The sequence below is a fragment of the Urocitellus parryii genome, chromosome 16, assembly GCF_045843805.1.
Source record: "Urocitellus parryii isolate mUroPar1 chromosome 16, mUroPar1.hap1, whole genome shotgun sequence".
NCBI classification, from domain to species: Eukaryota; Metazoa; Chordata; class Mammalia; order Rodentia; family Sciuridae; genus Urocitellus; species Urocitellus parryii.
The window spans coordinates 12,355,148-12,365,325 of NC_135546.1; the positions used below are offsets into that span (position 1 = coordinate 12,355,148).

At 39.3% G+C, this 10,178-nt stretch overlaps 1 protein-coding gene across 1 annotated transcript in view; it reads left to right on the top strand.

Moving 5' to 3' along the window:
- The window catches only part of Grm7 (glutamate metabotropic receptor 7), a 777,046-nt gene extending 767,408 nt beyond the window's left edge, over positions 1–9,638 (top strand). The window contains exons 9-10 of the mRNA XM_026383020.2: positions 4,808–5,054; positions 9,568–9,638. Coding sequence (XP_026238805.1) covers positions 4,808–5,054; positions 9,568–9,638 — 318 coding nt within the window. The remainder of the gene's footprint in view (positions 1–4,807; positions 5,055–9,567) is intronic.
- Positions 9,639–10,178: the final 540 nt, after the last annotated feature.

The window sequence follows — 10,178 nt, forward strand, 5'->3', positions numbered from 1 at the left end:
GGGCTGTGCTTGGAATTAGAAGTGGCTTTTCTGCAAGACTTGACCATCAAGGCAGCCTGCAGCTTGTCCAAGTACCATGGGGAGGGCAACACTAAGCCTTCCCAAGGATGTGCTCAATTGCAATGACGGCATCCCTCTGGTTACACTATGTTGGAAAAGACACAGCATCAGGTTTCCGGTCAGCAGAGCAAACTTCTGAGATGTAGCTGATTTCGAGCATAAACAAAATCACTTATCTCATGCTCCAGAAACTGATTTGTATTCACCTGGAGCACTTGCCTTACGTCAAATAAATAATGCAATTGCATATAGACTTAGTACCGTGTCTGCCTGCAGCCATTCAATGACAAATACAAAACACGTAAAACTAGGTCTTGTTCAGTAATCATCTAGTTTTCTCTATTTGGTGTGTGGTGTGCATTTCTGTAACTACATTATCTATCTGTCTAACATCTATTTAAAGATTGGAGGTCTAAATAGAACAGCATGAAGCATTTCTGCAGACTATAAAGCTGTCTAATAACAACACTTGGAATTCCTAACCACCACCATATGCCATATACTATGCTGACTACTTTGCACACATGATCTCCTTTTATCTTCAAATCACTAGGAAAGTCTTCTTGGTAAAGGTAGAAAGAGGTAGATTTTATATCCGGCACTCTGGTAAACAATCTGGTTTGAATTTTGACTCACTCATTAACCAGTCCTGAAGTAACTTGCCCCAAATCACTCACCAGTAGTCTAAGGCCAAGACTCAAAAATCAATTCTAATAATCAAAAAACAAAACAAAACAAACAAAAAAACCTTTCTTTAAACTATCCTAATAGAAGATACAAATTCCTTGACCCCCAGGGAATGGGGGGAAGCAGTGTTTCCTTCATTAACATACTGGATCATTCTATTATTTCTTACCCACAAAAAAATCCCTCAGTATGGTGACCTCTGGGAATCCTGACTGCAAACATTCTGTCCCTTCCCAGCCATGGCCACTGCAATTAAAAAGCAGGGGTTACAGGTGGAAAAGTTAGCAAGTACTGGTCTTTGGTACAGGAACATTCATTTTGGTTTAGTCACATCAATATTTCAAATGCAGATAATAACACATCCTTCCTCTCTACTGTCACATCAGGCACATTTTTCATTTTTATTACACAGACTCTGGGGTGTGGTGAGAATTATGAAACTTCTCCCATCCAACCTAAAGACTCCATTAAAGCTTTCTTGTCCCAATTCTCAACTGTCACCTGGGAACATACAAAATTGGTTATTTCTCATGAAATAGTCAATGACAGATGAAATAGGGGTTTGAGAATACTTTCCAACAACAAAATAAAACAAGCTTAATGAGATTTTCCTCCCTAACACATGCCGTTATTCAGTGGATTGTGTAAGAAAGACACTCATCTCAAGATGTATTAAGACTATGAAAAAAGAACAGTGTTGATATAACGTATTTTTTGTTACAGCCAATAAATGATACTAACATCCTTTATTGAGTGGTTGCTAATATGCTGGGCACTGTCCTGTATTTGGCATTATTATCTTCACTCTGGTAATGAGGAAATAGACTTGCAGCACAAGCAATAGGAAAACTACCACTACAATGAACTGTGAATGATGGCTTTTCTCGAAAAAATAGTAAATGCTAAAGATGTTTATCAGACCTAATACTTCTTTCAGGTGTATAACTTTTTCATTAACCAGAATTTAATACTGACATGGTGTTTATCATGTAGTCAGTTGTGCTGTAACTTGACACCCATATCCTATAACACTCACCATGCCATCCATGCAAATTTATGTCACAAAAGACTTGAGTATTGATAGGGAAAATTGTGCTAGGGACATGATAATAAATACTTACTATTGCACTCAATACCTTAAAAAATGGCCTATCATTTGCACAAGGAAGTTGATTCCAAAAGAACTGCTGGTTCTCAGTGACTCTGGAAGCGGGTAGCCAGCAGATGTTTGGAACATGGGCAAGTGTGGGTCTTGTGTACTGACAAAGAGAGATGCAGCCTACTGTTTGCGTACGGTTTCTTGAAGAAATCACAAAGTTGTAGCATGAACTTTCTGTGATGCTCAAATTACTTTCTAACATGTAAATCCCATCGAAAGGACTTTGCACTCTGAAAGCATATGCCACCACTGACCATGCTCTAAGCAGAGCAAGGTGAGTGTTTTTTGAGCTACAACTTGGGAAAAGAGGCAGGCCTGACCTAGAAGATGGGAAAAGCTTTAGCTAACGTATTGAGCAGGACAGATAAGCCAAGGTGATACCCAGAGAAAGGGTAAATCCGGGCCTAGAGACTTTGTTTAAAAAAGGATATAGGCAGGTCAGGATTGTAGCTTAGTGGTAGAGTACTTGCCTAGCATGTGTGACACACTGGGTTCAAACCTAAGAACCACATAAAAAAAATATGTGAACACTGTGAGACAGTAGTATTCTCATTTTACAAACATGAAAGCTGAGGATAAATGATACAGGACTAGTAAAAGTTAACTGAATTCAGCAGGACTATCTCTATAGATTCCTTATTCTCCTCTTCCCTGCTGCATAAGGAGAACCTGTGGGCTGGGAACAGGGATAAGAATGTGTGGCCCGTGACATTTATCTTTGTTTCTATATATTTCTCAAGTGTTACCAGAGACGTATGTATACATATGTGTGTTTATCTCAAAGTCCCAATAATGTCATTTAAAAGACTTCAGTTGTCTTTCTTAAGAGAAATGAGTGAACAATTCCAACTGTAGAATTTGCTCATAAGCAGAGAAATGTAAACAAAACCTAAGTTACCACAGATCTGCTTATAATCCCTTGCTCTCTTGGACTGCAACACCCTCATGAGTGCAATGACAACCTGTGACCATGAAGAAAGCCAGCACCATAGAGCTCTGTGCCCATGAGGAGCCTTTTTGAACAGTGCATGCTAGCAGGCTAGCAGTATGGAATGACATTCAAAATCTAAAGATATTCCAGTAGGAAAAGATGAGCTACAAAAAAAAAAAATGGTCTAATTAAAAACCCAAAGGATCATTAATTCAACATTGCTTTGTCTTTCTGTTTTATATTCATTGTGTATTATAGAGTCACAGCAGCTGGCAGATTCTTTTCACTGTTCAGAGACATACAAATTCAAATTCTCGTTTGTGAAAAAAACTTCATTCCTTCCAGATGAGAAGGCAAAGTCTCTCTTGATTTTTTTTTTTACAGGGGCCTGAATTTGAAGAATTAACATCAGAGATGTCCAGGCAGTTAGTAGTGCTGATGGAAATTCCTGTTATTTAAAGGAAGGCTGTTTGATCACCAAGGTATAGGAAGGAGAAAGGTGTCAAACAAATGAAACCATCTATCCTATTTATCAAGAATCTGATATTTGCCTGCAACACAGATATAAGGACTCTATCTTCCTGGACCCTAAGGCCTAGTTACAGAGATGGTTAGTCAAATAATCATGGTAGAGAGTATATGTAATTACAAACTGAGACCAAGGATGGAAAGACAATAGTCCTTTGAGAGTGTGTAAGTAATCAAGTCGGCCTTGATTTGAAGCTGTGGGAGAGGGCAGCTTAGGATGGAGAAACATTCCACACACAGGAAAAGATGAATTTCTAAAAAGATTTCCTGGCTGAATGAGCACAACGCATTCAAAGTCTGAAAGACAGCCCCCGGGGATAGAGCCTTGGAAAGGTAGAGTTGCCAGTAGAGGGGACAGAGAGGTGAAGAATGGTGAAAATTTTGTCTGAAAAAATAGTCCAGTACATACCAACTGGGACCACGTAGACTCCAATAAGAATAGGAATTTATGTCAATATGGCAGTCAGCCTAGCTGTGGGACACCACAGGCAAATCCATTGTCATGGAACTCTTCTTTCCACCAACTTTAAGAGGTGATGCTTGAATTTAGCCTAGCATTTAGAAACATGCAAAGCACACACCTGATCATCACATGAGGGGTCCTAGCATGGTAGGACACACTGGACCAACGTAAGTTGTCGGTGGCCTTTCCTGTGTTGACTCCAAGTTTCCACATCCTTCAGCTAACTAACCATCTTCAAATGTATAGCTAAGACAATGACTTCACACATCAGGCACCACATGAGTGGTAGATCCACCGATTTCTTGAGGAAGCAAAAGGAGACAAGGACAAGCACAGGGCACCATCCAAACTACAGATAACATAATGGTAGAATGAGTTTTCTTCATTCTATTCGCATTTGGACAATGTAGACTGGACAAGACAGGATCAGTATGTCTTGGGACTTAGTCTTTTGTGACACAGACTTAGGCAAGAAGGTCTTACTTTCCAGGAAAACTTTACTCAGTACTTTGTAGGGATGCTGAAGGTGCAGTATTATTAAAATGATACCCCCAAAAAAGGGCATTTATTAACAAACATTTTTCAAATGAGGTCCCAGAATTTCTGCACAGGTGAAATTAACAATAGCCACTCCTTACTCCAGATTAGAAATTTCTATGATCTTCATGTCTTTATAAAATACCTGCCATTCTGAAGAAAAATTACTTTAACTCTGATTAAAGGTCTTCCCCGAACTTCCACACAGAAGACTTCTTCAAGGCAAGCTCACTTCTGTACTTACCCAATGATGTCCAATCAGTTAATATACATTATCCTTCCAATAAATGTGCAGTCATTCTGTCTTCCTTCTTTGTAAGGCCCTAGAGGGTTGCTATGTTTTCCCTCCTAGGCCTAGTTACCCTTGATATCACTTCAAGTATGCAGACCCCCTCTGCGGTCATTTTATTTGTAATAGTGCCTTGTGTGTTGTGTCTCCTAGCTCTACATACAAACTACCACGCTTACAATCTCCATGAACCTAAGTGCGTCCGTGGCGCTGGGAATGCTATACATGCCGAAAGTGTACATCATCATTTTCCACCCTGAACTCAATGTCCAGAAACGGAAGCGAAGCTTCAAGGCGGTAGTCACAGCAGCCACCATGTCATCGCGGCTGTCACACAAACCCAGTGACAGACCCAACGGTGAGGCAAAGACAGAACTCTGTGAAAACGTAGACCCAAACAGTAAGTAACTCCTTTCTTTCATCTTCCCATCCTGCATCAGGAGGCCCTAGAAAATGTGGTGTGTGCTGCTCTGGTGAATGCTAACTCTTGCTCTTCTGAGTTTGACTCATTCCTGCCACCATTTCCTTACTACTCCCCATTGACAAAAAGCCTTTAGAAGTTCTGCTTCAAAAGTACAAAGCCTCCTCTTTCCCTTGCTTGGTGTCCTTAGTTACAAGTGACATAAATACACCTCTCAGATTATGCCACCTTGCATCCTTCCTGCTGGTGGAAACGACTTCCTGTTAGGCAAATGTCTATACCTAATGAATTGTAGCAGAAGAAATAAAATTAGATTAAGATCTTAGGAAACCTGACTCCTCTCCACTGGTACATGCATATGAAGAAAGTTAGTTATTCTTTACTAAGCAAGTCTCCTAGAGACTTTAAAAAAAAAAAGCATAAAATGTTCAATAAAATTGTCTAACTCTCATTGAAGTACATAGGCCCAGACCACCACCATGTAAAAATGGCATCACTATGTGGGGAAAATGTCCCACACCCTTGCACAACAGATTTGTTCTCTTAAAAACAAAACCTTAGGGCTGGAATAAAGGAAGAAATATGAGATTTGAGATACTGTGTGTCAGAGTGAATTTTACATTAAAACTTTCAGTTCTAAGACTTGATTTCCTAGAATATTTTGGCCCCTTCCATATAGGATGAAAGATTCCAGTGTTTATGATATTCCACCTAACTGTGGCAAAATGCTTACTGCCCAGCAGAAAATTCAAGAGGCCAACTGGGTAACATACAAAGACCCAAGTCTTGGCCAGTCTCCACTTCTAAATAGTGAAACAAAAGTGGTACAACACTTTGAAAGTAAGTAGAGAGTAGCAAGGTTAGAACCAACATTTGGTCTTCACTTTGACTTCTCAGTAGAGTAGAATCTGTAACAAGGCAAGAGAGGGGAAAATAATTTCCCTGATAGGGGTCCAACAGAACAAGTGTGTAGGTTCTGTTGTATCTCTTAAGAGCAACTCAGAAGAAAAAAAATTGATGGTCCAGCACTGTGGCACTCCCTGTGTTGTAGGAAGAGGCTTTTGGGTGTGGACATACCTGAGTTCAAAGCCAGGTTCCTCCTCTCCATAGTCACAAGGCTGTGAGAGTCACTGTGCTTTTCTAAAATTAAATATCTTTACATATAAAGTGGAATATAAGATGTAAGTAGATGATAAAAAATATTATGCATCTAGCAAATGGTGTATCAACTAAATGCCAATTTATTCCATTCCTGAAGAGGCAAAATGTTTTGCTTAAAAGTACACTGCAGTTGACTGGTTATGTGGTTATGATAATAATGTTTGGTGGAAGATGCTTAAGATAAATGTGCTTTGAAACGAATTATTACTTGTTGTATTGTCTACAGACAGGAGTAAACTGAACTCCAATAAGGCTGCCAAGGTAGAGGCCTCATCTTACTCAGAAATCCAAATATTCCATTATCTATTTCAATCACAACAATTATTCCATTTGGTTGTCTTTCCTTGATATCAAGTTTTCTTTTTTCTTCTTTTTTTTTTTTTTTTTTAAATGCTGTTCTGGGTGTCTACACTGAGCAAATCAAGTATAGCCTTTGACTCACCACCAGTCTGAAAAATATCTTAAGATTCTTTCAGTACTTTTCATATTATGACCCTTAAACACCATAATAACTTGGACTAGATGTTTCTGAACCATAGGAGGAGATTCATGTACCTCCAAACATTGGGGTTTCTGATGACCCAACCCTCTAAAGTCCAAGAGAAACTCAAAGATCTTAGTTTCACTAAAGCTGTCCAGTGGCACGTGCTATAGTGGTATTAATGTACTAGAACCTTTGTATCCAATTCAGTCAGCATTAACACAGGTGCTAGAGCCCTTGAAATTATACTACTCACCTAACACTTTTCATATTTTACTTTGTTTTCAATTATTCAAGTTTAAATAGACACCCATGGCTGTGGCTGCTGTATTGGAGGACACAGCTCTAGATTGCAAGGATTTCATTCTAGGACACTCAGTCTGAGTCTTTAATGGAGAAAACTCCCTTAACTTCAGCTACAATGCTGACCTGGGACAGATCCAATCTAAAGGAATCAAAAAATTAATAAAAATTTGAAATGCACCCAAGATGGATAAGAAACAGTTATTTAAAATGATTCCAAAAGGAGCAACCAGTATGGAACACAAGTAGTTATCCTAGATGGCAATTCACTGGAAAGTCTCTTATTTAAAGTGTGTAAAGAGTAGGAGTTAATTATTCAATTAATATAAATAGGTGATACTGCTTTGATGCTAGGAAGCGTTATCATAATATTGTTCAATAAAAAAATATAGCTCGTTCTGGGAGTGTAGCTCAGTGGTAGAGTGCTTGCCTTGAACGTGTGAATCCCTGGGTTCGACCCTCAGCATCACAATAAAATAAATAAAAATAAAGATATTAAAAACTTTAGTAATGAAGACAAAGAAATTATTTGCTGGTTTTTAAAAGCAAAAATAGAGACCATGCACTTGAAAAAATCTTCAGTGGAAAAATTCTGTATTCTCTTTTCTGAGAGAAGGTATCTGAGAAGAAAGTTGAGTTTACAGTATGAGCTATAAAGTAAATAACAGAACAGAAATACCCTCTTGCTCACTGTTGCTCTAAGCACTCAGTCGCAGTGTATTCAACCTTGAGTGTCTGCATTCTGAACAGCCCTGCTCCATCGCTGCAGTTGCCACCTGCTGCATGCACACTTCCCGCCACCCATCCAGTCCACACAGCTACTACATGTCTACACAGCCCTGAACCTGCTTGTCGGCTTCACGTGGGCAGTCACCTAAACTGCCCTAGGATGGTCTATTATTCGTCAAGGAGTTAGTTTTCCCTCAAGTTGCTTCTTCAGTCAAAAATCCCCTTGCTTCAAAGAATTCAGATTGAAATCAAATTCCCTGCACGTATAACTTTGTTAAAATGAACTGAACTACTATGTATACTTATATAATGCTCTAATAAAAAACAGTTTGGGGTATGAAACAAAAAATATAATTTAATGTTGTTATCTTTGCACTAATAGTACATAATAGTACATATTCAAACCAGGGCCACCGGCTACAAGTCTCTCCATTCAAATGACAAATAGCAAGCTCATGTCATGAGGGGTTCAGTAGAGCCTAAACTGATTTGGATATTTTTAGATTTATCTAAGATGGTCCCTTCAGTCTGAGGATCTTAAGTCATTTGTCTCCTGATTTTGGCATCTTTCCCTGTACTCTCTACTACTGATTTACCTACCGTATGTTAGTTCATGGTGAACATAATGATGCCAAATAAATAGAAGGACATGGTTGTGCTTGGTCTGTCATTCACTGATGGCCCCAAGGATCCTTTCCAAGTTGGATGGATAATGTCACTAAGAGATAGCATGGCTATCACAGTACGTAATAATGAGAGGTCTCAAGCTACTTTTGACCTAAGTAAGAAACCATCCACTTTTTTCTAAGCCAGTGTCCCCTCAAAGCACAGGAAACACCTCAACTGTAGATTGCCTTCAAAAAGCTGGACATGGAAGGCAGGTGGACAGCTTGGGACACAACCCCATCCTGGAAGTAGAGATATAGGTCTGATAAATGACCTTGAAACAGAGGCTGAACAGATACTAGATAAAAGATGGTATTAAGCAGATGAACATATTGTAGAGGCGAGACTGTTTCAAGAATCAAATATTTTTATATTTGATTTCAAATATAAAATAATTTAAAGATGAGTCTATATTCTGATACTGCTTTTCTTTCACTACCATTTCTCTATTTATCATAAGGAGAACACGTAACTGAAAATCTTGAGTTTCCCTTGAAGAAAGCAATCACACAAAAGAGTAGAAGTGTGGCCAGGAGGAGGCATTTGAGCGTGCTCGTGCGCACGCACGCGCGCGCGCGCACACACACACACACACACACACACACACACACACAACGCGAAACCTCTTCTGCTGCTGGAAAATGGATGTGGGAACCCAACTGTACGCAAGCCATGATGCCTCGAAACTTCTGGAACACACTCCCGTGCTGTGTTCATTTGTCACAGTGCTTTCTTTGTTTTGGCTTCTTCATGTGTTTGGAATCTTAACATTCTCGACATTACGCTACTTGTTTCATCTCTCTGGACTAGCATTGCAGATGGTCAGTGTGACCGGCTAGGCTGAGACAAGAGGCATGGCCAGAGGAAGCAAATGATGCTCAGAGCAGATAGATGAGTTATTTGGAAGGTGGTTCCCTCAGCTGTTCCAACACAAGAAAGTAAACCCCAGAGGCACCAATACTCCCATGTTCAGAGGTACCTGAATTGTGGCAGACTGGTCTACCAAAGGCTACCAAACCCCCTCAAAGAGGGGACATGATATCTATGGTCTCTATCGCAGCCTTTTCTGCAGAAAGAAAAATAATAATAATGGAAAGAAAATCTATGTGCATATTTATTTTATATATACCTATATATTTACTTTTCCTGTAGACTGTATCCCACCAGTAAGAAAGAGTGTACAAAAGTCTGTCACTTGGTACACTATTCCACCAACAGTATAGCTTTTGACTGCTTTCCAAAAGGTAAGAAAACAATCTAATTTTTATTTGTATATGTGTTCTTGTCTACACCGCAAGTTAGACATGTTTCCATGAGAACTGTGCATGACAATCTATAAGTCTACCTATATAGGAAGAATATGCATTTGAAAAGATGGTATCAATAAGCTGTGTGCCGGTAGCCACCATTGGTCACGTGCCTGGTATATGTTCTGAAGAATATGTTTACGAGTGTGTGCACATTTGTCTCTCCTAAGCAACTAGCCTGTCATTGCAGAGAATGGGTGCTGGTCACTCCACTACATGTTTTACTTTATTCAGTGGTGAGAAATCATTTTAAAATGCATGTTTTCACATTCTGGCAATGTGGAATGCTTACAGGGAAAGAAGGGAGACGTTTACAAACCTAGGAAGAGAAATGTTTGTTCTGGTTTATTGTTATTAAATATATTCAAAGTAACATACATGGTCCCAAAATTGTGTATGCATTGAAACAACACAAATGGCTGATCCCTACCAGCCTAAGACTGCCTTGGTTCCTTT